Genomic DNA, 27,770 nt, shown 5'->3' on the forward strand with positions numbered 1-27,770 from the left:
AAATTTATTGATAAATTTTTAATTTATATTTTCTCTTACAAACACACATACAACACACATCCCTAATATAAAATAACAGTAATATAAAGAGATTTTTTATTCCTAGGCAACAAATTTTTTTTCGAGAGTTAAACAAAATCCTCCATATTTTGCAGAGAGAGGTTTGTGGTCTCGAAATTTATTCTGGGACAGAATAACAAATATTTTGAGAAATATTATCCTAATAAAACAATATACGACCTTGCGATTTTGTCATCGCGACGCGATACAGTTTCTTTTTCAAAGCCGTCGTTATCACCGTATCATATCTGTGAGAGTATGTGTGAAGGGGAATAAACGAGAAACATATTTCCGACAAAGTTGGTTTTTGCGTTAACGTAAATCGTATAGAGGCGAAACTCGAGCGTGCGGTTTTGCGGGCTGGTCCATGCCACTGCGAGGATGCTGGCGTGCGTCTATCCGCGAGAAAAGTTCGAGGTGAAAACCGTGGCGGTAAAGCTGCATCACGGAAAATCCAAGAGGAAGTCCAAGTCCGTCCCAGCGAAGGAAAAACTTCCTTCAAACGCCACAGAGACGGAATGCAACAACGGCGAGCAAGTAAGTAGCGAGGTAAGGTTCTACTCGGTGCACTTTACTGTCTCTCGCTTTTCGCTCCGCCAACGCGAAGAGATTCTGCACTTATATGAATAAATACTTAGGAGTTGGGAAAGAAGGTGTTTGACTATATATATATTCTGACTGTGTATTATTAAATCGTACTAGAATCGTGATTACAGAAACGTATGTCAAAAACAAATTGAATTTTTCAATATTTTATTAGATATTTATTGAAAAATATTAACTCTCTGTTATAGTCTAGTTAAAAGTGACGCTGCGATAAAGTTGAACGAGAAACCCATTTACATGTTATGACATTATATTTAAAACATATGCATTAATTTCGTGCGTGTGTTAAAGCTTTACCGTTTAAAAAGTTTTAGTTATCCAGTCTTAATTAAAACGCACGCATGCCTGAAATATTCTACTTTTATAAGGATGATCGAATAAATATTATGGAAAATTGTTTCATTGAATCCTCCGTATTTGCATTTTTATCAGTGTACCGTATATTCTCACTTAAGCGAGTGTAATTACCATAATTGCAGGCTTGTTCTTTCTCCGCTTAAGTCTAACCATTGTACTTTCTACACTTACGTTTTCTTACTTTCCTTTGCGAAGCATTAGCTTATATTTATTTCCTTTTAATCAGGAAGTGGAAAAGGATGCAGCTAAAGAACTAGAGAGTTAGAGAGAGCAGGCCTTGTTAGTTTCATTTGTGACTTCATATAGTCCATTAATTCTCTCTCTTCTGTCTCTTTCCCTTTTTAACCGACTATAATGTTGTAGAATGTCAATTTTCACATTATTTAAATATCTCGAGAAGTCGTGGAATATTTCCGTCTCAACTCGAAATCTACAAAGAGACTGCAAGTGGAAATTGTATTAAACCCTGTAATCGTAATTGAAGAAGCTTCGAGTCAGGAATACGAATTAATTATACACTTTTATTTTTTGCATTTAATTATACACTTTTATTTTTTGTCTTTCACACAGCGATGACGAGTCGCACTTTCATTAATTTCACGAATGAATGCGCCCAAAAAAAAAGAAAGAGAAGACCAACTCAAGCCGGCGCGGCACTGAAACGAAACGAACAAACTGCCGATTACAGCTTTCTCCGCGCTACCTGTTTTCAGGTTCCTCGAAATTAATTTTGCAGGCGGATAGTCTAGGCGGATCATCCCTCGGGGATTATCCGCTTCTACAAGAATCCGCGCCTCTATGAGAAATTTCTTTTTCGTTTACGTGTTCCCTCAAGAGAACATCTTTTCGCAACTTTCCCACCCATTCACGCACGGAAACGAATTCTTGGCTGGTTATCGGCCGGAGAGATTACCTCTTTTTCCTTCTTATATTTCTTTCCAAGAAGCTGGCCAGATCAATTGAGGACTCGGCGTGAAAGGATTGCAACCGCCGATACTCTTGCAGCAAGCGCAATTATCTTTTGTCGAAAGTACCCTCGAAGATAAATGGATAAAGAAAATGTGAAGAATGTACTTTGTAAAAATTAGATATTCTCTCGAGAAAAGTAGCATTTTTCAAGACTTTTATTTCTAATTATTATTATACTTTTTATATGAAACTTTTAACGAAGTATAGACTAGAAGTATAAGGATAAAAAATATTTGAACAAAATTAGTATTTTTGTGTTAATTTTAACATTTATGCACCTCAGAAAGTCCACTATACGTTTTTAAGTTAAAATTAACACTTTTATTTTTTACAGTGTAAGTTATGAATTTGACGTGTAAAGTGCACAATTGATAAACTGCAGCGTTTGTTAAAAAATACATATACTGAAACACGTGTGAAAGCGTGAAACGTGACGAGTATGACCCAGAAAACTCTGAGCGTTCGTTTTTACAGGTTAAAGTAGCATAATGTATGTATCTCGTAGACTGCTATATATATCATAACGGAATGGCGGGATAATGAAATTGAATGGGATCGGAGGCGAGTCGTACGTTCTGTCGGCGGAGCTGTCGGGAAATGGCTCCCTTTTCATTTCTCTTGGCGATCGCGCGATACGTCCAACGCAGCTCCGTCGTTTCGTTTGCCATTCTCAACCACGTTCGCGCAGCTAGCCTGCTCGAAACAATTAACTGTCACGCGAGTGAGCGCGCGCGGAATGAAAAGAGCCAGAAGCTGGAACGACGAAGCTGGGACCTCCGCCGAAGGCGTCCGTGTTATATTATCTTCCCCGTTCAACAGGCGCGTCGTTATTGTGTCGAGCAGGGCGATACTTTCGCTGTAATACTGTCACTTCGATACCGCTTGATTCGCACCGGGAGACGTGGTCCACGCGAAGGATTGTGTCACTGCTAAGATTAATTTAACAATAACTTATTGTCCAGAGTTATCGATATATATGTATATATAGGTCTGTACTCACGCCGGATACTCAGCCGGAACTTCCACCGGACAGGCATTCTGATCCTCGTTATTCGTTACTTGAATTATACAGTGAGGCTTCAGAATCCGCTTTGAATCCGCGGGGTAACTTTGAATACGATTAAATTGTCTTGAGAGTTAAGGTGAAGAAGCGAAATTCGGTCTTTCATCTTTTTTTCCCCTTTATGTTAAAAGTACTCTTTTATTTCGTGTTTTATTTAAACGTACTTTGTACATTTTTTTACGAACGAGAACACAAAGTGTTACTAATTCGATTTTTAAATATGGAAAAAGACACGAATAATTTATCAATAAGTACGATAGAAGGTTTTCCTCCCATATTGTGGTCACGAATATTAGAAAATGGTGTAGCGAATTTTGCTCTTATACTTTTGCGACTCGCGGATGTAAAAACGCAATAAGAAACACAGTAAAAGGGAATAACTGTACACGCGCAAGCGAATTTCCACGAGAATGCATTTTATTTCGAACACGAAGTGGAACGAAACGAGAGAAAACCCTTTGCGATCTGTTTTCCACGGGGACAACCGATCAGGAAACCGATATTTTCATCGTGCGTGCTCACTCTCTGGTGCGCATTTATTTCGTACCCGTTCTGTCGTCCGTCGTCGAGCGCGCACTTTCATTGACGTACGAAGGTTGCACGGAGTCCTTGTCACGGTGGAATTCGAAGGGCCGCACGCCGACCTTGGGATTCTACCTGGTATCGGACACGATACCACGATGCGCCATGGTCGATCCTCTCCAGATGGTGGTACGGGAGATGAAACAAAAAGAGGCACGAACGTGCAAACACATCTCTCGATCAGTCCAGTGCTCTCTCGACTCGAAATACAGTGGGATTCGCGCGCCATCAAATTGCAGCCTCTCTTTAATGTTACAAAAAGAATTTAGAGAGCATGTAAATTAAGCGAACGATATACTTGAGTCTAGAGGTGAATGTAATCGAGAAAAAAAACTATAGAAACTTTGAATGAAAAATTTCGAGTAAAAAGCAATTTTTTTTATCCCTGGAAGTTTTTTACTCGAATATATTTTTTGGAGCATTTAATTATTTTGACGTATAATATTATTATTCTAAAATTCAGTTTTTGCATTTATCCAAAAGATTTCTGTGAAAATAACTATAAAATAACTATAAAAGTTAAAGTGTAGTACAATGTTTAAATGATTGACGCTGTTTTATTGTAATATTGTACACATTATAAAATATAAATTAATGAAATAACGTTTATCGAATTATCTCCAACTATTCTTAAATCGATATTATATTAAGGCGTTATCTTAATAATTAAAATTTAGAATACTTACAGTTACAATCAATATTACGTAATAAAACAGTATTAATTATGCTAATGAAGTAATATCTGTGTTAACAATAGTATGAGCTATTGCTTAGTTAACTTTTAAAATCGGAGTAAAATATAAAATCTGTCGTTTAAATAATTATAAGCATATAGTGCACTTAAATTGTCGATGAAGAATATCAGTTCATTTACAACGCAAGGATATTTCCGCTTTGATTTGAAATTATAAAGACAAAAAAATATTAAATAATATCGAAATAACATAGATAGATAAACATTTTAAACAATGGATACTAAAAAATAAAATAAATTTAATATTAACTTGAATTCTATATAATTTTTATGATTTTTATATTATTTTATATAAGCTAATTAAAACATCAGATTTTAGTTTAAAAAATCAAAATTTTTTGCCGTAAGAAATCCGTTTTTTACTTGAATTTTTCTCCAAAGTAAAAAATCTGTTTAAATCTCTTTGAGCTTATAACACAATGCATTTTTTTATTGCTTATATTTTAATAAATTACTAGAAATTCTGTATTTTGTGTAATACAATTTTAGTAATTTATTAAAACGCAAATAGTCTGACAGAACAAAATACGTATGTTATAAGCTTTAAACACCGTTGACAAACTGATCTGTTTGTAGTAGGAGAAATTAATTTGTTAATGCAAATGACTTGATAGTTTCGTCGCATTAAACGAAGGACTATTCTACGTTTACTTGAATACTCGTGGGGCGGTATCTAATTAAGTCAGAATTTCGGTGAAAGATGAACAGAATGAAGTACACCAGTCGTTTGATTCTCGGATCTTCCGATTTAAATTCCTCGAATTTCTTTTCTTTCTTATGAGATGGATGTGTTAAGATATATCCTTACAAAAAGATATGAAAAGTTGCAAGATAAAAAATTTAAGCTTTAATTTTTTTACTTCTAAGTATTCTACTTTTTAAGAGGAAATTTTTATATATTTGATAAATTATGTAAAACAATTACGTATCTATCACATACGATATATGTATATACATAGTTTTTAACTTTTTATTTTTTAATAAAGTAGTACATGTTAGAAGAAAAAATTTTTAATTATAGTCTTAACTTTCCGATTCAACAAGATGAAAATTTTTCGGTATATTTTTTAAAAATATCTCCGAAGAATTTATCTTCTGAACAAATAACGACACGTAATTGTTTTACGCGCTGTGCGCTCCACAGAAGCATTCGTGGAAGGTCAAGAAACAACGAAGGCCGTTGATCGAAAGCCGATATTCGATGTAATTAATCGCCAATTCCGCGCCTTTTGTCGCCCGTTCGTACCTATTTACGTGTTTCTTGTTACCGTTGTTTTACCTTGGCACATACATTCGTATGCTTACATGCATTTAATCTTGCTGTTTCAGTTAGCAGTGGGCGGGGGTGGTGCTGTGCTGGTGCTCAGCGAGCTTGAAAGCATGGCAGCCAGGCAACAGCGGGAAATCGCTCAGCAAAGGCGCCTCCTGGAGCAAAAAGAGGCCCGCTTAGCCGTGCTTCGAGGCGCACAGGTGAGTCGCATTCTCTTCCATCATTTTCGTGGACACTAAGATAAAGTACTACTTGGAATCATGCTTCATAGTTTTTACCGTATAATGAAAGTTGTCATTGAAAGAATACCAACTTCAAATCGGAAAACAAAATTAGTGACGCATAGAAAGACGTAAGCAATAAATAAATCAATGTTTTTTATATTTTATATTATTGCTTATGTTATTACTTTATCTAGAGTGCTTACTAGAAAAAAATCAAGAATTTTCAAGGAATTTCTTTTTTATTCTTGAAAAAATTAAAAAATTTTATAGAATTTTTATGGAATTTTATTGAGACAACTCACGGAAATTTTTGAAATTTTAAATTTTGCCTTTTTTAATCTCTCTTTTTGAAAATATTGTCTTTTATCATTTCATACATAGTAGTACATAGCAGTACATTAAAAATGCTTGGCAATATTATGCGCAATAGATGGTAATACATAAGAAAACAATACTGACAATAGTAATGCTAGTAATAAAGTGTGTTGCCATAATTAGCAATCACTGTACATTTTTTTGGTAATGGTTGACTTCTCGCATCTTGTTTACGTTTTTAATTGTGATTCGAGAAAATTATTTGATTCGCTTAGTACTTATGTTTTTCTATGTATCACTAGCTTCTATGCAATTCAATAATACTATATACATAATGCATCAACCCTTAATGATTCGAGCGTTGTCACGCGTTCTCTCTCCCTCAAAGATCACGGTGAGGGAGATCAATAATATGCTTGTGCAGTTACCGTTACAATGACCTTCACGACTGAGCAGCCTTGATCTCGAAGAGCAGTCTCGAAGAGGGAATGGGTCCCCGGTGGACCTATTCTCTGAGATCGCGTAATCTTGTTTCGCGATTCCATCGAAGTTGGTAATAGCGAATTAAACTCGCGAATGAGAAATTATGAAGAAGCGTTTTTTTCTTGTTTCGACCTCTAAACTCATCCTCTAATTAGGCTACAGAAAATCAATACATACGTTGTTGAAATTTAAGCTTTTGTAATAGATAGTGGTGCAAATGTAGATTTGCGTTCGCGATAATATTACTAATGATGAATTTGATCAATCGCACTGCACTGGATTAGTACACATTAAAGGCTGCTTTATGTATAAAGTATCTGAAATCAATGGCATAATATAATCAACTTTGACAATGAAACAATACAAAATATATATTCTCTTGAATAACGTATATTCCTCTGCTATATATTCTGCTGAATAACGATAATACTGTTGGATATTTAATCGTTTAAAATATTTATATTTAACTTTTTAGTAATATTATGTATAGCAACCTTTATTATGCACTAATCAATATTGAAAAAATTTTTACCACATTTTAATATAGGTATATTTGTTTGAATAGTATTAATAAAACATTTATTTATAAATATTTACTCAATAAAAAATACTTTAATTAAATTATAATTGTTCTTGTACTAAATATTTATTTGATAAAAAATACTTTAATCAAATTATAATTTTATTTCCTTCCTATTTTAATCCATTTACTGTGTTAACTGTATATTCATTATCTATAGTGATCGCGTTCACGCACTGTTTACCGTTTCAGGAGCCAGCACAGCAGGACAGACTCGCTAGATTGAGGCACAAGCTGGACCAGCAACAGAGTAAGCTGAATCGACTGCGATTACTCAGATCACAGACGGACCAGTCGCGTGTCAACAATGCGACATTGAGTAAGTCCATTATTTCTTGCATTTCTCAATCCTTCGACATTTGAGCTGCATAATATATATCCTAGATATTCTCTAAATCTGAATCAGTGGATAGTCACTAATCACCCAGTGACATACTTGGTACTGATAATCAATGAAATTCAACTAAAAAAGGAATATTTGAGCATTATATAACTAAAATACTGATATTTGCACGTTAATTAATTTCAACTTTCCAATACCATATTCATTGAATTTAAGCACTAAAACAAGGTTAGATCACATAATAAAGATTAGCTAGGTTAGAGATCTCGCATTTAATTCACTGATTACTGATTTAATTCACTAATCACCCAGTGACCCAGATACTTGGCACTGATATTAGTGATTATCCACTGATTTAGAGAGTAAGAATAGAAAATTCGTCTTTTTTTTAATTTAAACAATTTACATTGATTTATTGAAACATACTTTTATTTGCAATATATCTGTTTTGTGAAGTAAAAGAATAATTTTCGGAATCGTCGTACGACATAAAATATAAAATATCTTATATAAGATCGATAGTTATCAAAAAGTTTACTTGATAAGTAACATGTACTTTTATCTCATGTTTTTTAGTAATAATCTGTATTATGAAGTGTATTGTTAAATATATTGGATATGCAAAAGTTTACAACTTTACACACATAACAAGAACAGAGAAAGATCTTTTTCATGGCTGTAACAGATTTCCTAATTTTAATAGTCGTCAACTTCGATTAATATCTCGGTTGACGGGCAGAGCGACACTTTTTTCTGCAACAATTTCATTTCACGAAAAAACGCGTTGATTGGTATATTTTTTTGATCCGTTTTTGTGATTGTGTATGTAGATTAAACAATATCCAGATTAATTTGCATAAAGGGTCAGTAGAAAGATCCAGTACTACCGGTTTTGATCGATGGTCGCTGTCAACAAATCCATTTGATAGAAACCCATTTGATAGAACTGCGTTTCGTTCAACACACGATGCGTATATGTCATTTTATCCTTGTTGTTCACCGACTATTAAATAAAGATGAAATGATACGGAACACACTCCATGATTTCAATTAGCGCTATTTATGTCATTATTATACTTGTTTTACATCTATCTTAATAACGGTTGAATTGATCACGTACCACGTATACTCAATGAGTATACGAAACGAAAGCGAAGCGTTATTTTGAATTTACGGTGTGCCGTGAGTGAAAATTAAGATCAAATTTTAAGAAATGGAGCAAGTAAGAGAGAGTAAGTAATAACAATTTTTCTATAAATTAAATTTTTTTAATAGGAGATACATGCCTTTTAACGGTCTAGCTAGAGATTCTAAATTAAATTTTTTTATTTTATACTGTTATTTTGTATTGTTATTTTATTAATTCTTTGTGATAATACTTGTATTGAGTAAGGTAATGCAATTTTGTAATGTAATGTTCGGAGATAATAAGTTTTGAAGAAGAATTAAGTAATTGTTATTTTAGTCGAAAGAGAAAGTGTCTTTGAATGGATTGTGTTATAATAATTTCTTTTAAGAACAATTAAAGTTATTTGGATTGGAATAGGAAAAACTTTCAATAGGAATAATAAGGATACATACTCGAGTTTCATTATATAAAAATTAAAGATGATATCACTTGGATTATATTCATTATTTAATTTGATATAGGATTTAACTAAGCCTCAGTTGTTGATATTAAATATCTTTTATATAAATGATATATATCATTAGAGTACGTAAATAATAAAATAGTACCACTTCGATTTTATTTTTTTAATTTCGTATAATAATTTTATTTTTTCGAAGAAAATTTTTTAGCACTTTTTTTTACTGTTTTGAAAAGGTAAGTAAGTATAAATTATATATCTAAATGTATTATATATATGGATATAAATTTATAGCGTATTAGGGCTCCTATAACTTTATAGCGATTTATAGCGATAAGATTTTTCATGCACTTTATATCTGTAAAGATTTTTATATTTTATACTTATAATGATTTTTATATTTTATACTTATAATGATTTTTATATTTTATACTTATAATGATTTTTTATACTTTATTGCGCATGTAATATATAATAGCCCATTTAATTAGTTATTAATAAAAAAATAAAATTTTATCAATCTATTTTCAAATTAAGTTTTTAGGGCTCTTATAGATAAGCGACTTTGCAGTGCCACAATTGAAAGCGCCGATCCGTTAATACGGAGTTATTCTGTATGTTATAGAAAAGTGTCATGAATATGTTCATGTGGGTTATTTCGTGGCGCGAAAAGTGTTGCTAAAAAGTCGCTCGTCTATAGGAACTCTAAAAACTTAATTTTAAAATTTAATAGATTGATAAAATTTTATTTTTTTCATTAAAAACTAATTAAATGTACTGTTATGTAGTATATGTAAAATAAAGTAAAATCATTATAAGTCTAAAATATAAAAAACTTTATAAATATAAAATATATGAAAAATCTTTATATATATAAAGCATCTTTGTCTTTATTAGATTAACGAAACTTTAACTTTTATTTTATTTTTAATAATTAAATTCGTTACATTTTTTTGTGACGTTTGTCACAAAATTGAAGTAAAATTGTCACGATGATAATGCATGTACTTTTTATCTTGTTATTACTTTTACGTAATATAATGAGCTTATTATCGACAAAGAGTTCTTAATTTTCCGCAAAAATAGGATCGAGGAAAAAACGAGGTTTTTCCGGTTTTTTCCAGTTTTTTTCTGAAAAATACGAAAAAATGTTAAAATTGCTCTCTTAAGTAACATTACAATCCGAAGCGCCACTACGGTCTAAGTATTAAGATGTTGAACTAATATATATATTATTCAAACGAATGAATTAATTTCAGAAATAATAATTACGTGTCGATATGGTTGTCGACATTAACGCAATTAATCCGAAATGTAATAATCCCCCCCAAAATTCCCCAAATTAATCTTAAAAAACTGTAATAAACTTATTTTAATATAAACGGTCTTGTTTCCTGTCTTATTGCTCTCTTAAGTGTTCTTAAGTTTCCGGAAAAATAAAATCGAGGAAAAAACTCAATTTTTTTCATTTTTCACCAAAAAAAATTCTTTCAATAGGTTCTTTTTGGTTTATATTTGAATTTAATGATAGAATGTTGCTTTAAAAAATCATTTTAAATTATTTTATACGCAAAAAAATAGAAGATTTGTCTCCGTTTATGCATTATTACATAAATAACAGGTTTTTCGGGTATTGAGCTAATCAAGCTGAAATTCAATAATCAGTAACAGTATAAGATATTTATTTTTATTATTATTTGTATATTCTGTGATAACGAAGTACAAAATACTAATATTTTTTGTTACACAAAATACATCTACATATATCTGTAATACTCTTATAAAAAAGTACTTGTTTAAATTTTTTAATAAATTTTTTATCTGTTTTATACGTATACATATATTATATATTTTTATATATGCATATTTTTTTTATAACACAATAAGTTTTGCGATATATAGTATAAAACATTAAATTTATGACAATATCACGTCTATAGTTTCTTTTTTTAATTAATCTTCAATTACATATCTCGTTTAAAAATTTTTAACTTTACATGTCTGGGTCCATAATTCACCTACGGTCTCTAGCTCTGTAATTACGATAAATGATCTCAATAAAAAATTTTTTTCTTAATATACCAGAATATATAAAATCGAAATATCGAAATATAAAAAGATTTTTTAATAATTTGTGAAAAAGTTGTGCCAAAAAATACTAAAGAACAATTTGTGAAAAGAGTGCAGTAATCAGTCTTTTTTTTTTTCAAAAAATTCTATCTTTATGATAAAAAAAATACAGATAAAAGTAAGTAGTGTTTCGAAAAGAACAAAATTTTAAGAAAAAAAAATACATTACATTGATTCATTCCAAAAAGTATAATTAGTTGTACAACTGAAGTGAGCACTTTTTACGTAAGTTCGGAAAAAATGATGTCGGATTTATGTCAAGTATTTTCTTCTTTAAAAAAATGCTATGAAAATATTTCATATTAAATACGTAATGATTTCAACATTATCTACTCACGATTTAATTCAGAGAAAATAGAGGGATCGTTTTACCAAGACGCTTCTCTCGCAAGAACGAATTTTTTGACAATAAACATATGTTTTAATTATAAGAAGACAACATATATTCTTGAATACAGCACCAATAAACAGGCACTTACTGAAAATAAATTTTCACTTTCGACAAAAATCTGTCGAATTTATAATACATTTGACGGATCCAAGTCACTCAAGCCAAACTTTTATTGCATCACAATTAGCGTCAAGGCAACCATGAAGCAATTACATAACAGCGATTGATAGAGAAAGTTTTTTTACCTCTTTATTTAAACTTTGCAATATTAACCGTACAAAAATAGCAGATTAAAATTTTTACCCGGGTCCAAATGACCTATTCATGTAGTTCAGGGTTAATATCCAATGTCTGCAATAAAAGAGAGCGAGACGGGGAGGGGGTAAAAATTTATTCATAAATTCAAAAAAATTTCATAAATGATCATAACAGAGAACTTTATTCATAAATGGATAATTTTGCAATAAGTTTATTACAGTTTTTTAAGATTAAATTTGAGAGGATTATTAATATTTCAGATGGATTGCGTTGGAAATCCAGCAGTAACAGCGCGTAATCATATTTCTGAAATAAATTAATTTAAAATAAGATCTGTATTATTTTAAATTTAATTTTTTTCGTTAAGTGGCGCTTTTCATATTTGTACTTATTTAAAATCTAATCTTTTTTAATCCTAATCTTATTAATCTTTATTCATAAATGATTTACTTATTAGAATTCTTAAAAGTAAAAGAAATTAGTAATTTAATGAAATTATTTACATAAAGGAATAAAAATAAAATTATCTTAATAGAAAAAAGTCTGGAAAGATATGATAAGTAAAAAACCGGAAAAAAACGGTTTTTTCCTAAAATTTCCAAGAATTTATTCGGACTAAGAACACTAATAGACAATAATTATAAGTTGTGTTCAAGGAGCGCTATCAGCATTGTTGTGTCATTTATCTTTATTGTTCATTAATCGTAAAACAACGGTAAAATGATGCAATAGCTCTGATAACGCGTTCCTTGAACGCAGATTATAGTTATTGTCTCTCGATAATAAGCTTTTAATTATTATGTATACGAAAAAAAGGATAGAACCGATGGATATATATATATTAATAGAAACGAATATCGATGCATTGTTATCATTGTGCGCCAAATTATAAAACAGTCGACATACGTTCATTGCAAGGAACAAGCTTCTTTACGCTTTTTGTCAGTAAAACACTTGATACGATACTTACACATTATACGGTGCAAGTCACAATATTGATCATTTACAAAAGTTACTTGCTACGATAAATTAGCATCCTGATGATGGAGTTTTATTGGAAATTCTATGAGAGTATAAAAGAAGGTATGTTGAAAGTTAAAATTAATATTAATTAAATTAATTATGGATTAATGAAACATTTACGACTATCATTTCTACCATTTTAATTATACAGCAAATATACATATAAATAGTAATGCATTAAATATTAAAAGATATATTTATTATAGGATGATTAGGAAACATTTTCTTTATGTTATATTTTGTACGTATACGTATAAACATTAATATTACGTTAAATAAAATTGAAATAATTTATATAAGACAATATCTTGTAAAATTTTTACTATGCAAGATATCGCTATAGATATCGTTATAGATCAATGAATCAGAATTTGTAGATACATACTTCTAAATTTTTTATTTTTTTATTGATAATTTTATTCTGGTATGTATTCTTTTTTTCCAACATTATATAATTTAGTAATTAAATTATGTGTATATAAAATTTTGTTTAATTATGTCTATCATTAAAGAGATGTTGAAAGATGAAGATTTTGGGAAAAGAGAACGAACGAAAGAGAGAGAGAGAGAGAGAGATCCAGAAATTTCCATTTATAACATAAAGGAATCTTTTTTCTTTTAATTAAAACGGTTTTATATTAAAACCGGATACAGAGTTTATTGTTTATTTTCGGCAAAAAGAAATATATTTTTAAAGGAGGATGTTAAAAAGGAGACCGATTTTTGCTCACAAAAATATAAGTAAAAGGAATTTTTTATAGATTTTGACTTTCTGAATAATGATACGATAATGATACGATAAAATGTTCGAGATCGATAGGGAACACCTTGAAAATTGAGCATGAACGTGACATATTTAAATAAATTTCGATATTTTTGTTTACTTTTCAAGATGTTCCCCAAATGCGTCGAACTTTCTAAATAATTTTAATCTATTCAGAAAGTTAAAATCTACAAAATGCTATTTCTTTTACATACACCTTTTTGGACAATAATCTGTTTTTTTTTTTTAAGGATATTAAAAAAGGTCCGACTTTTGTCCAAAAAAATGTAAGTAAAAGAAATAATGTTTTTTATAGATTTTGACTTCCTGAATATGATAAAATGATTAAAGAGTTTATGGCATTTGGGATAGATAGAAATAGAATATCGAAATTTGTTTAAATATATCATGTTCATGCTCAATTTTCAAGGTGTTCCCTATCCATCTTGAACTTTTTATTAACATTATCATATTCAGGAGGACAAAATCTATAAAAAACTATTTTTTTTTTACTTACACCTTTATGAGCAAAAATCGTCCTCTTTTTAACATTCTCCTTTAAATTTGGAATAAAATCTTTGCCATAGTGCGTGTTTAGGTTTTTGATATTTAACTTAATAATGCTTTTGCAAAAAAAAAAATAAAATATGTTTTATGTAAAACATTTTACAATTTCAATAAGAGAGATCAACAAAGTTTTTATAAAATATTTTATATTATATATGAGTTGCTTTTAGTATTTCTCGTTAAATTCATTATTACCTTTATTTAATATTTTATATAAAGATATCCGTCTTTGATTTATTCGCAAGCTACTGTAAAAGTGTCAGATGTTATCTCTTTATCTTTTCATCGAGATAAAAACAGACGCGTCTGTCATACGGCGAGTGATTATTTATCAGAGAGTAGCAATTTATTTTTTTAATGAATTAAATGTAGAATATTTTGGCTGATGTAACACACAAACAGATATTCGAATTTTTCTCATTATTGATACAAAGGAGTATATAGGCACAAAATGATTTTATATAGGTATGTGTAATAAATTGTATAAAACGGAATGTAAATAGTACAAACAATGTTGAATCAAGGAGTTTGTTTTCGTTTTTAATAATTCGATTGATATCTGTAGTTTAAAGTAAATTGTCGAAAAGATAATTGCATATTAATAACTCGATTAAACTATCCATTATTACAACTAAAAATATTGATATCATGAATATGTTATTAACGTCCGTTAAACATATTATTTTAATTGATTAATGTATTATTTCAAATACATATGTCAAATATTTGGTTAAATTAATATATACATAAATGAGAGAGAATTAACAATAGCATTTTATATTACTTTAATATACTTTTTATAAAAAGTATATTAAAAAAAAAATACTTTTATATAATATAGTACCGGTCAAAATTATATCACCTTTCAATTTTTTGAGTATAACTTTTGTCAAAGTGAAGTGAATACACTCAAATTTATACAGTAGACACTTGGTGGCAGATGAACCTTGTTCGTAAAGTATAATGAGATTTGGCAATGTATACTATTTTTTAATTTTTTACTAATTTTCTCAAAATTGCATTATTGTACTTCCTTTACTTTTCATGATATACATTTTTACCGTCATGACATAACTTTAGTAGTACATTATATATATATATATATATATATAAATACTCGTAATGTTCAAAATATAACGACAGAAAGTCATCATAAACAAGGACGTACAAAAGCTTGTTCAGCAATTTAGCATCTCCAAATCAACAGATCAAGTTTCTTGAGCGTTGAAAGGTGTTGTCGTTCATTTATATATATCTTGATCCCCATGAGTATTTGTCATAATGTAAAACACTAAATCTAACTATTAAAGTTAGGTCATGACGGTAAAAATTACGACTGTATTATGAAAAGTAAAGAAAGTACAATAATGAGATTTTGGGAAAATTAAACTGTAAAAAATATAATGTTAATTTTAATTTCCAGTATAGTGGACTTTCTAAGCATGCAAAAATGTTAAATTAACACAAAAATGTTAATTTTAACTCAGAAATCTCATTACACTTTACATGCAAGATACACTTGTCATTAAGTGTCTATTGTATAAATTTGACCACATTTAATTTATTTTGACAAAAGTTATGCTCAAAAAATCGAAAGATAATATGATATAATTTTGACCGATATATCTTTTTACAATTTTAAAAAATAAGTTTAGTTTATACAAGGAGGGATCCAGGTATGTATTCCGTGGATCATGGAAAATTTGATATTAAGAGATGTAGAGTTTAACATCGTAAAATGTAACATTTAAGAATGTACGTAATATTTAAGAACCAAAAGATCGAAGTTACAAAATTTTAAAGTTTGGAATGGCAGCATGACGGATATCAAAGAAAACAATTAGTTGTTATCGCATGTTCAAAAAACAAGCTAGGTAATGTTTTGTTATTTTTTCCTTAATTATTTCTTTTTACATTCTTAATTTACCTTATGACTCCGCAAATTAAAAAATATTTAAAAAAATTTGTTTTGTAAGAATTATAAACCTTCGTGATAAAAAATAAAAGTAAAATAAGAAAATATTTATTTAAAGGGATCAAAATGTATATTATTTTTTTATAATTAAATATGTACTGTTTAATTAAAACTATGAATTCTTATATATAATAAAATAACACAATTTCAAATCCAAAGTAAAAGATTTAACAAAAATTTGTAATATTATACAATAGACATATTAAAATTAATGTTAAGAAATATTTAACGAATTATTTCTGTGCCACAATAAATTATTATATACATTGCACTTTGAAGGATGATAATTATCATAAAAACATGTATAAAGCAGAGATATTCAGAGCATAAACATTTCATAAATGCTAAAATTTGTTCCTCACACTTACATTTCTGTTGATGTAATGCACGACATAGAAATTTTATATATGATGTGTTTTTATGATAGTTATCATCTTTCAAACTGCATATTCATATAATTCATTATGATACAGCAATAACTCGTTAAATATTTCTTAGCTTTAATTTTAACATGTCTACTGTACAATATTATAATTTTTATTAAATTTTTTATTTTGTATTTGAAATTATATTATTTTATTATAACATAAAAATTCACAGTTTTAATTAAACAATACATAATTAATTATAAAAAAATTAATGTATATTCTGATTGTTTTAAATGACATTTATTTTATTTTATTCCTATTTTTTATGACAAAGATTTATTTATAAAAATAAATTGTTTTGAAATATTTGTCAATTTTTTCATTTTCTGTAGAGTCATAAGATAAATTATGAACGCAAAAAGAAATAAACATTAAAGAAGAAATAGCAAAAAAAGGTATTAATTGTTTCAAATATGCGATAACGACCAGCCGTTTACTATGATAGCGGTCTTCGTTAAGATATAAAACTGTAAAGATAAAAATATTTTTAAAAGCTGCCAAAACACACGCTAAAATGCTAGTTTCAAGTTTTAAAATACACTTGCCTGCAAAAAAGCATTATGCTGAAAATTTTGAAAAAACTTAAAATTTTGAATGTTCAAAACTTGTAAATATTATAATAAAGTAAATATTATAATATTATAATAAAAATATGTTTAAAAATACAAAATGAAGCTTGAAGTGTTCACTTTAAAAATATTTGAATAAGAATTGTACTAGGTCATTATTTTCAAAATGGTAGATAATAAAGTGAGAAAATTAATATACAAAGGATCGAAATTGTGACGATCCATAGCGCAAATCAGATGTCGCAGCCTAATGGAACAAAACGCCCATGAAAATATGATATTTTATCTTTAAAATGCTTTTTCAAAATGGAATTCAATACGATCATTTTTCGTCGAGTTATTCCTAATTTAAAGTGCCGTTATCATAAGCTAAAGTTATGATTGTAATTCATCCCAACATGAACTACATAGAGTTTGACTGATCGGAATTGAATCTCATTGTGCGTATGTGTGACGTATACGTGTGTGCGTATGTGCGCGTGTGCATAAACGTGTGTATGCGAACGTACACACATGCACACACTGTGTACTTTTTTTGCGGATGAATATACTTTTGATGATTTTTTTATCGAATTGTAGTGATCGGAATATTGTGCAATTAAAAATTCCATGTCCTTTTCGATAGTAAGTAGTATACATAATGAAAAATATAAGTAAATATATAAATAAAAACTTAATATAAAAAAACATAACATACACAAATATAGTACTTACAATGCATAATAATACATAAGATATAAAATATAGATATATTAATATCTTTCATTTCGTATATTTTATTATTATTCTGGATAAAAAAATTTACAATTACTTGTTGACAACAAAACGAAATGATAAACTTTATAAATTAATATTATCGAATTCAGATGTCGTAAATGTTACATTGAAAACTCTATACTAATACGGAGTTTTATTAGTATATATAATTATAAAGCAGTATAATTATTATAGTCAAGGTTTTATTCGGCTTGGTGTTGTCTCTTTTGGTACTAAATGGAGTTGAACCTAATTGTTATAAGGTTTTGAATTTAAAAGAGGAACAAACACTTTATGTACAAAATAATAACTATTCGGATTATGGAGGTGAAAACATTTGCACTTGGGAATTTTACAGCGAAATTATTATTAAAGCAAAATGTTATATTGATCTAGTAAGTTTGTTATATAAATTTTGTTTGAAATTGGGATATACATATATCTTAATTAGATTTGTAAGCATATTATAAAAATTTTATTCAAGTTTAGTATTTGTATTATTATAATTATTGCCAAAGTTAGAGAAAGACAAAAAGAACGCGCATGTGCACGCGCGCGCAAATAATTTAAATTATTTTACAGAATGGTGACTGTAATGAAAATATATTTTTTGTTAATAATGGAAAGTCTTCTTATATCAATTGTGGTCAGGATGTAATTACCTTCGAAGGATTTAATTTAATTATAATGTTTGAGTCGGCATTTAATCAAAGTCGATTTATATGTGAAATTAAAACTCCCTGTCAGTGTGGTAAGAAAAAAGTGGTAAGTTAAATTAAATTTTGAAATGCTACTTATATTTATTGAAATGTTTTGATTTATTTCGTACTTATTGCTTCACGCGAAAAAAAATAAATTAGGTGATTACAGCAAAGCTACAGCTTACTGCGCGAATTCAACATCTATAACTATAAAGAAGATTTGATGATTTAACAAATCGCTAATGTTATTCAGAGAGTTGTCAACTTTGCTACTTTAACATAGAAAACTGACTATCCATATATTACGATAGTAGATTTGTTGAATCAGTGAAATTTTTATTTTTTTTTCCGTATTCTTTGTAATTTAACTTTAATCAACTATGTAAGAATTTATTAAAAATAGTAATTTGTTTAGGGGATTAATATATTATTTACATTGCTTACTTATTGTTAGACTAGAATAGTAGGCGGTCAGGAAACCGGAGTAAATGAATATCCTTGGATGTGTGGGATTGTGGATCGTACAGGCATATTTTGCGGTGCTTCTATAATACATGCTCAATATGTATTAACAGCAGCCCATTGCCTGTACAAAGTAAACATTAATGAGATTTTATTAATTGTTGGCGAACATGATGTAACCACAGGTAATCGTTGATAAGATATATACATATCTAAATAATATTTAAAGGCTATAAATTTTTGAAAGATATTAAACAAATGAAATTTATGATTACAGTTGCAATAATTAAATTGAATACTAAAACTATTTTCTGCTTGTAATACAAATTTATTTGAAAAAGTTAATGGGGGGAAACTTTTTTATAATTTTTTTGTTATTTTGAAAAAAGATGTTTTCATAGGAAGGGAGTAAATATTATTTTTTATTTTTTTTTTATTTGATCATAAATGTAGTACTTCATTCTTTTACTGAATTGAAACTTTTTATTCAAAATTACGAGGGATGAGTAACTAATAATGAAGTAATGAAATAATTTAATATAAATAGAGTTTAGAACATTATCATTTATATGTATTAGGTATTGGAATTAATTCGTAGCGTTTTACAAGTGATGGGAAGTACTTTCATTAATGTATTAGGTGTTGGAATTAATTCGTAGCGTTTTACAAGTGATGGGAAGTACTTTCATTAATGTATTTTTTAATGCTCATGTGAAATAAATAACATTCTTTCATTAAAAACGCAACGAATTAATTCCAACACCTAATATTTTTTAATGCTCATGTGAAATAAATAACATTCTTTCATTAAAAAACGCTACGAATTAATTCCAACACCTAATAAAAAATAATAAATGTAATGAAATAAGCATCGTTTGTTAATATAAAATTTTTACAGTATAATATAAGGTACATAATTTAATATCGAAGTTTATACTAAATTTGTACATTATACTTTGCGGATAGGTAACGATACCAAAGCAAGCAGGATTTATAAGATACAGGAATGTAAAATTCATCCTGAATACAATTTTATAGAAAATGGTTATAATGATATAGCTGTTTGTAAGATTGTTGGAAAAATCGAATATAGCGCTGCGGTTGGTCCGGTTTGCTTACCATTTAAATATAAAGATTACTCATTCATTGGTAATATCGTCACTGCGTTGGGTTAGCATTTCCTTAGTATTTTTATAGTTAATAATAATATAATAATTTGTTTTAACATCATTCAATCTTTAGGCTGGGGTTCAACAGAATTTGGCGGCGAGCCATCCGATGTGCTCCAAGAAGTAGATTTAGAAGTAGTAAATAATAAATACCCAAATAGCAACGATAATAACATATTGTATACTTTTTCTCCAGGAAAGGATACGTGTCAGGTGAAGAATTAGTTTCTTTATTGTGAATTTAAATATCAATTAAATATACAAAATGTATTTTTGAAGAATTGTAATGCAAAAAACTATCTTTAAATAGATTTCTTCTTTTTCTGTTTGTGTAACTTAGATGGATAGTGGTGGACCTCTTTTATGGGATAATCATACAAATCATATGAAATTGGTTGGTATTGTATCTAGTGGTGTGGGCTGTGCTTCAAACGAATCTTCTCTAAACATGCGTGTAGGTGCTTTTCTCAACTGGATAGTATCTGTAACTCCAGGTAAAAGTTGGCGGAAAAAAAGGCGAATTAGAAGTATGAAAACTTTATCATTGTAAAAAAGGATCGATGTAATATGTATCGTTATTTTTATTATAGACGCACAATATTGCGTAACTGAATGAGCCTTGCATGGTTAATAAGAAGAACCGTTTTAGAAGATTATGGATCTGTGCTGACGCTTTATTATATGTATTTACTATTATATACTTTTAAAAATATATACAATATATATTTTAATTATATCTGCTATATATATTAATATATACATGTATGTATAAATATATGTGTCATGTATATGTGAGTGTATGTATACTCGCGCGCGCGCGCGCACACACACACACACACACACACACACACACACACACACACATACACACACATACATGTGCGTAAAATATGTATAATGTAGATGTATAAAATTTCAATTATACGTTTTCAATATTCTATTGTATCTGCTTTAATACAAATATTACAACTTGAGCATAATTTGTTGTTTATTATTTATTGCTATTTTTGCCATTTATAATTATATTTTATCTTTTCGATCCATTCCTTTCACGATTAAAATTTATCTGCTTGAGTTGAAATTCTGATGTAATTTTCATGTTTTTGAGGTGGAGGGAGGGGGAGGTAGTTTAACAGATGTAATACGAAATTAATACGAAAAGCACACTTTATAACACTAAAACATAACGTTTAAAGAGACAGGTTTATAAAAATAGTCTTTTATTTATATATTACTAATACATTTTCTATACAAATTCAATTTTTTTTTAACAGAAATTTGAATAGTTTAATAATTATATTCTTCTATATATTTAAACGGATTGTTAACTATGTATTAAAATTTAAATCTTTATTATATAAAAAACTGGAATTGTACTTCACTTCTTTCTTAATCATGCTGCTATTTATATATAATATTATTAAATACTATAAATAAATAAATATATATATGTATACATATATATATTAGGTGTTGGAATTAATTCGTAGCGTTTTACAAGTGATGGGAAGTACTTTCATTAATGTATTTTTTAATGCTCATGTGAAATAAATAACATTCTTTCATTAAAAACGCTACGAATTAATTCCAACACCTAATATATATATATATATAAGCATGAATCTAAATAAAAATTTTCATATTTATTAAATTTTTATAAAACTATCTACTAAGAATACTTAGATAATAAACGTTATCGTAACACACGATTCAATGTTCATACTAGTTAATTTGGAGACATGGTATGGTGTCTCAGCGCTAAACAAGCACAGCGACGTCATGACGCGAGACTGCTCCTTTACTCGAGTCGACGATTTGCGGCGGACCGAGATTATCGGATCTCAATAACGATTGAACTAATCAAGTTCTATATACGTTCAATCGATAGCTTCCACTCGGATTGTATAATAAAAGTGCTTTTATTTTTTCTCTATGTGTCCTGTGAGCGGAGATATTGCGATGCAAATCTCTGAATCTTTGAATTTGATCATCATCTTTAAGAAACGTCGTTATTATTATTAAATTGTCAATCACTCAGAATGTATGGCTAGAATTTTTGGCGCAAGAGGCGCTAGGCGATGCACAGTCGGATGCATTTGAAAACATTGTCAATGTCGAACGCAGTCATGCTTTGCATTTTACACATTCTACACTCCGCAGAAATCAGGAGTGCGTTTGGAGAGCGCACTATCAGTGCTATTTGTATCATACTATCATATGTTTCTTGAGCATGACATTGCATTGGTCTGCTATGTTAGAGGTCCCGAGTTCGATTTCCAGTAAAACCAAAAATATTTTCATATGTTCGTATCTCTTCTCGGAAGGAAACCCATCGAGAGTATCTTTGTCAAGAGCACTTCTCTAACACAATTTCGTCGTTCGAAATCGACGTTAAACTGTAGATCTCATGATTGTGTACAACCATCGTGTGCCTCACAAACATATGACAGAAATCACTACGGCATTACTTGTGGCTCGGCCACAAGTAATAGGAAGAGCATCCTTGTTTCGTCTATCTCAATAACGGTTGAACCAATCAAATTTCATGTATGCTCAATGAGTATACGAAATGAAAATGAAGTTATTTTATGTTCATGTCATGTCGTGAGTGAGAATTACGATCTAGTTTTAAGAAATGCAATGGAGCAAGCACATGTCGTGAGTGATAACGAACTTCTTTTATGCAGTCCATTATAAGTTTGATCACGCATTCGCGAAGAAATTGAACGAATACGTGTGGGTCTCAACATATGCATGTATACATACACGCGAAAAATACTATCAGTGATTATTCACTAATTCATTGAAAAAATGTACCATTCGATGCGTTTTTTTTTGTGAAACGGATAAATTAAGCAGAAAAAAAGTGTCGCTCAATTATATTAAATTAGTTATTAAATATTGAAATATATACTTAAATATTTAATTCAAGATTAATGATAAAAATTATGAGGAAAAACGTGAAGCTCTTAATTAACTGGGAATTAATTCGTGTTCCCTTTTACGTATAAAATGAAAATCCACTTTTTTAGATAGTCACCAATTTTTTCAATATTAAGAGGGGAAGTGTGAGATAACGCGATAGATACAAATTTTAATGAAATAAAAATTCGTCCCTCTCGACATTCGTTTTCTAAATTGAAATGTTTTAAACGTTTGTCTTTCAAACCTTTTGAATTTGTACATATACCTATCCGCCTTTGTAGAGTGGATTGATGTATCGATGTCATCACTACGCTAACTCTGATTCAATTCGTAAAAGCTGCGCGTGGCTCGGCTCGCGTGTGCATACCTTGTTAATTGAGCATTGTTCAGATCGTTACGTCTATACGGCGTAATGGAAAACGATAGCTGTGGTTTGCAATGCGACACGCCGCGGCGATAATAACTCCGAAAGGGCGAAACACGCTGCGCACGCTTCGTTACGGATATTCTCTAACGAATCGATGCGGCAGAGAAACGTTGGTTATGCGTCGACAGCACCTGCGACGGAAAAAAATTGCAAGGATCTCTTGTCGTTTAATAAACGATTGCGCCGTAGATGTACTTGGATAATGGAGAATATACGCTCCGTCAAATGCGTTCTCTATATAAAAAGATTTCCCTCAAACACTCCGTTTGACATTTAAATAGCTGTTGACGTAATTTCTGTGTACATAAATAATCTAAAAAGATTTTTTTTTTTTATTTATTTGATAAATGTGACAAAAATTCCACATGTATGCATGTAAAGTTCATAATTTTATTCTTTTTGCGAATATTTAATCATGTATGAATAATAATATAATTTTAGTTTTTGTATTTTGGCCATGTTGTTTGTTCGATATTGACTTGGGAATGTAATTTTATTCTGTATTTATCATTCGTTTTTATTCAAAAGCAAGTAATAGAAACCAGTAACAATCAGTATTTCTAATTTAAATTTTTAATTTAAAAAGATCAATACAATTTATTCAAATCTGCACATGTGAAAGAGAAGAAAAAGAGAAAAAGGGACAGAGATTTTTCCAACTTTATTTCAAAAAAACTTGGGAAATATAAAACTATAATTTTGTGGATCTCTAGCAAAAATCCGCAAAACTTTTCGCAATAATCGCCCAAGATTTATCACACTCTTATGTCACGAGGCACATCTTCACGCCTTTCGCCCCTTTCAATTTCTAATCACGTTCAATTGTTTTATTATCTTTTGCTGAGTCTTGAAAGTTTCAGTAGCCAAACTTGTTGCAATTTGCTGCAAGTTCAAATGATTTGGCAAGAAATCTCCCGGCAGGAAACTCCGCACCAACGTACATCTCTGCCGTATTTCCCGGCAGACTCATATACAGCAGACACTAATTTATTATGCGATGCACGAGGTTAACCGTATTCGAGAATTTTTCATTGCTTGAACTTTTTTGCAAAATTCATATGAAATTCGTAATATTTGTACGTAGCAAAATATTAATTTTGATATACAAGAAATCCTAAAAAGAACGTACGAAAGAATTTAGAGTATACATATAATTATACGTGTCTATGGATATATTTAAATTAGAGAAAAATTATCGTATGAGAAAAATTATGTTAAAGTAAAAACTATATTTAAATTTAAATTTATAATTTTTAACTCTTAATACACGACTTTTTAGTCTTTTATTACGGTGAGTCGTTCTGTCTCCAGTTAATTTTCATTACTTTTATATTAACTCTTATGGTAACAATTGTCTTACGCTTCTTTGAAATATCAAGAGTACTTGGCGAAAATGCATTTTATCTTTATCCTTTTCTTTTTTTTAAATACACAACTTTACAAATACGTTCTAAAAAATTTAACAAATTTGTTTAGTATTTGTAAAGTTGTGTATTTAAAAAAAGAAAAGGTAAAGATAAAATACATTTTGTGAGTGATAAAAACAAGTCAAAACGATTCATCATGTATAATAAAAGATCGGATTATGTAATTAAAGATTATGTATTGTATATAAAAATATATTAGGTGTTGGAATTAATTCGTAGCGTTTTTTAATGAAAGAATGTTATTTATTTCACATGAGCATTAAAAAATACATTAATGAAAGTACTTCCCATCACTTGTAAAACGCTACGAATTAATTCCAACACCTAATATTTTCACATATACTCTTTAATATCTTTAGAAAATATTTGTAAGTTTCCGTATTTAAAAAAATAATATATAAGTATTATAACTAATTACTTGGTGCTCCTTATTTAAAAAAAAAGAAATATGCAAGACATTGAATGACCTAATTATGTGTACTAAGAATTAATTTTGAAATTATGAATTTCATTTTCTTTTTTATTCATATCAAGAGAAATGTATTGTAGAACATGAATTAAATTAACTAATTATAGAACATTTCTTAATTTCTTGCGAAATCATCTAATGGTTCACGTAAAAATGGTTCACGATCATTTCTTCTCAAAATGCTTGAACGGAATGTTAAATTGCCGAACATGCAAAGATAAAAACACTATCTTCCGTCATTTGAGTTTCACCAATCTAATTTCGTATATCGACGATACCTCTCGGCGACAGGAATCCATCTCGTTTCGGTAAATGTGATAAGGGAGATTTATCCTGTCTTCACATTGGGAAGCGCGATTAATCTTCGGTGTGGCACGGTCAGCGACATCGAGCATATTTCCAGTTGGGTTTATACTTTGCCGGTTTATAAATGAAATCCAAATACAAATCGATGGTTTGAAAATGGTTCGCGTATTCGCTATTCACGGCCGAGAATCATCGCCGGAAAATAAATTGGAAAGTTTCGACCAGAATCGACCGACCGCGCGTTTCGTTTCCGCGCTACGCTTTTATAGAATGCAATTGCACGGAACTCATCCGCGGTCACACTGGCTGGTAAATCATTCTCGGACAAACGCCGAAATATTTGAAACGTCGAAAAACAAGAAAATTGTACGGAAAAACGGAAAGATACTTCTTAATTCTTTAATGTGATTCATCTATAATATGTTTTCGTTGAGAAGTTCATTTAATTAAATCAAACAAAATTTGATTGAATCAATTAAATCTTTCGTCTGGATCTTTCGATACGGACAAATAAAGCCTTTAATCGACATAACAAAGTAATATAGTTAGAAAATTTTATATTAATTGAATGAATCTAAATTGTTGGTTGGTATTTTATTCCAACTTTGTTCACACTAAACCAAACTTGTATGTTAATATTATTAAATTTTCTTATTAATTTTGCATCTGACTAAAATTAGAGTGTAAGAATTCCGGAACTGGGATAGAAAATCGTTAACGCTAGCCGAGTCATCTATAGAAATCCTAATGGAAGCCCGAAAGAGCTCACTTTGATGAGAGAGAGGGTGTGTCCACTCGACACTGTCGATGACTGTCGAGTTTCAAACCTTACGCAGGTGCATTATTTATAACGCATCACGTATTCTTTTTAATATTTAGCTGCATTGGAAAAAAGAGTCTGATTGTATCATTCAGATTGTATCTGTCAGTTGAAATTCTGGTTGAAAATAGACAAATCAGAATTTTCTGCACTGCAAGAAATGAGATTATATAAACAGTATTATTTCAATTGAAAATAATTTTGTTAATTCAATAACACTATTAATGGAATAAACATATGCTCTTATTTTTATTTTATTTGTTTTATCAATACTGTTGTTAAATCGATAAAATTATTCTCAATTAAAATAATGCTGTTGATATAACATCATTTTTTTTCAATGGAATAAATTTAGTTGAAATAACTAGAATTCTGATTGATACGATTAGAATTTTCTGATTTGTCAACAAGATAAATCAACAAGATAAATAATTATATTAAATAATTATTGTACCACATTTAATAGAAATATATAACAAATTCAATTAACGATATCGTTTAACTAAAAAATTTTGTTTGTTCAATTAAATGGATTTCTCAGTGTATTTGCCATCAAAATTAAATAGGTCGAGAAAGCGAGTTGTGTACAACTACTTAAATACAGAAAACTAAACATCAATATATAGAAAAAAATAAATTGCTCGATTTCACAGCGGAAAAAAGTAGAACACTGCTTGAACGGGTAGATTTCTCGGCGATCACTCTCGCTTGAACAAATATCAATTTTACTGAACAGATTACATGTTGACGCGATGATCCATTATATATCGTAATAATAACAATTGCGATCGTAACAGTTGAATTCAGATTTTGGTAGTCTGTTACATTTAATTGTTCTTGCGATTTATTCGACCGATGTCCGTTCGAGCGGGTAACGTTTGCACAAACGTTAGATCCGATTGTCCAAGCGGCTCTTTTTTTTCCTCATCGCTGCGGAATTCACGCACCGATCGAAACAAGCGCGACGCTCCCCTTTACCTTTTATATGTGCACATACGTTGCACGATAT

The 27,770-nt window shown here is 29.5% G+C and overlaps 2 protein-coding genes across 14 annotated transcripts in view; both read left to right on the top strand.

Annotated features, from left to right (window-relative positions):
* Window positions 1–27,770, top strand: part of LOC105152720 (Ankyrin-repeat, SH3-domain, and Proline-rich-region containing Protein) — a 90,589-nt gene that overhangs the window by 47,535 nt on the left and 15,284 nt on the right. For 7 of the 13 annotated variants that reach the window (XM_087409645.1, XM_087409640.1, XM_087409641.1 and 4 more), the window contains 2 exons: window positions 5,721–5,861; window positions 7,456–7,582. In XM_087409645.1, coding sequence (XP_087265771.1) covers window positions 5,721–5,861; window positions 7,456–7,582 — 268 coding nt within the window. Of the gene's footprint in view, window positions 1–106; window positions 610–5,720; window positions 5,862–7,455; window positions 7,583–27,770 lie in introns of those variants that run through there. The other 6 variants (XM_087409639.1, XM_011067142.2, XM_087409637.1 and 3 more) reach the window with 5 other exon arrangements.
* On the top strand, window positions 8,977–21,367 carry LOC105152719 (venom serine protease). The gene is made up of 8 exons (XM_011067141.2): window positions 8,977–13,057; window positions 18,251–18,450; window positions 18,638–18,820; window positions 19,211–19,403; window positions 20,185–20,388; window positions 20,461–20,600; window positions 20,728–20,881; window positions 20,978–21,367. The coding sequence occupies exons 1-8, from the start codon at window positions 13,015–13,017 to the stop codon at window positions 21,001–21,003; spliced, it is 1,143 nt and encodes a 380-aa protein (XP_011065443.1). The 5' UTR covers window positions 8,977–13,014; the 3' UTR covers window positions 21,004–21,367.

Source organism: Acromyrmex echinatior, chromosome 9, assembly GCF_024713525.1.
Source record: "Acromyrmex echinatior isolate Ae372 chromosome 9, ASM2471352v2, whole genome shotgun sequence".
NCBI classification, from domain to species: Eukaryota; Metazoa; Arthropoda; class Insecta; order Hymenoptera; family Formicidae; genus Acromyrmex; species Acromyrmex echinatior.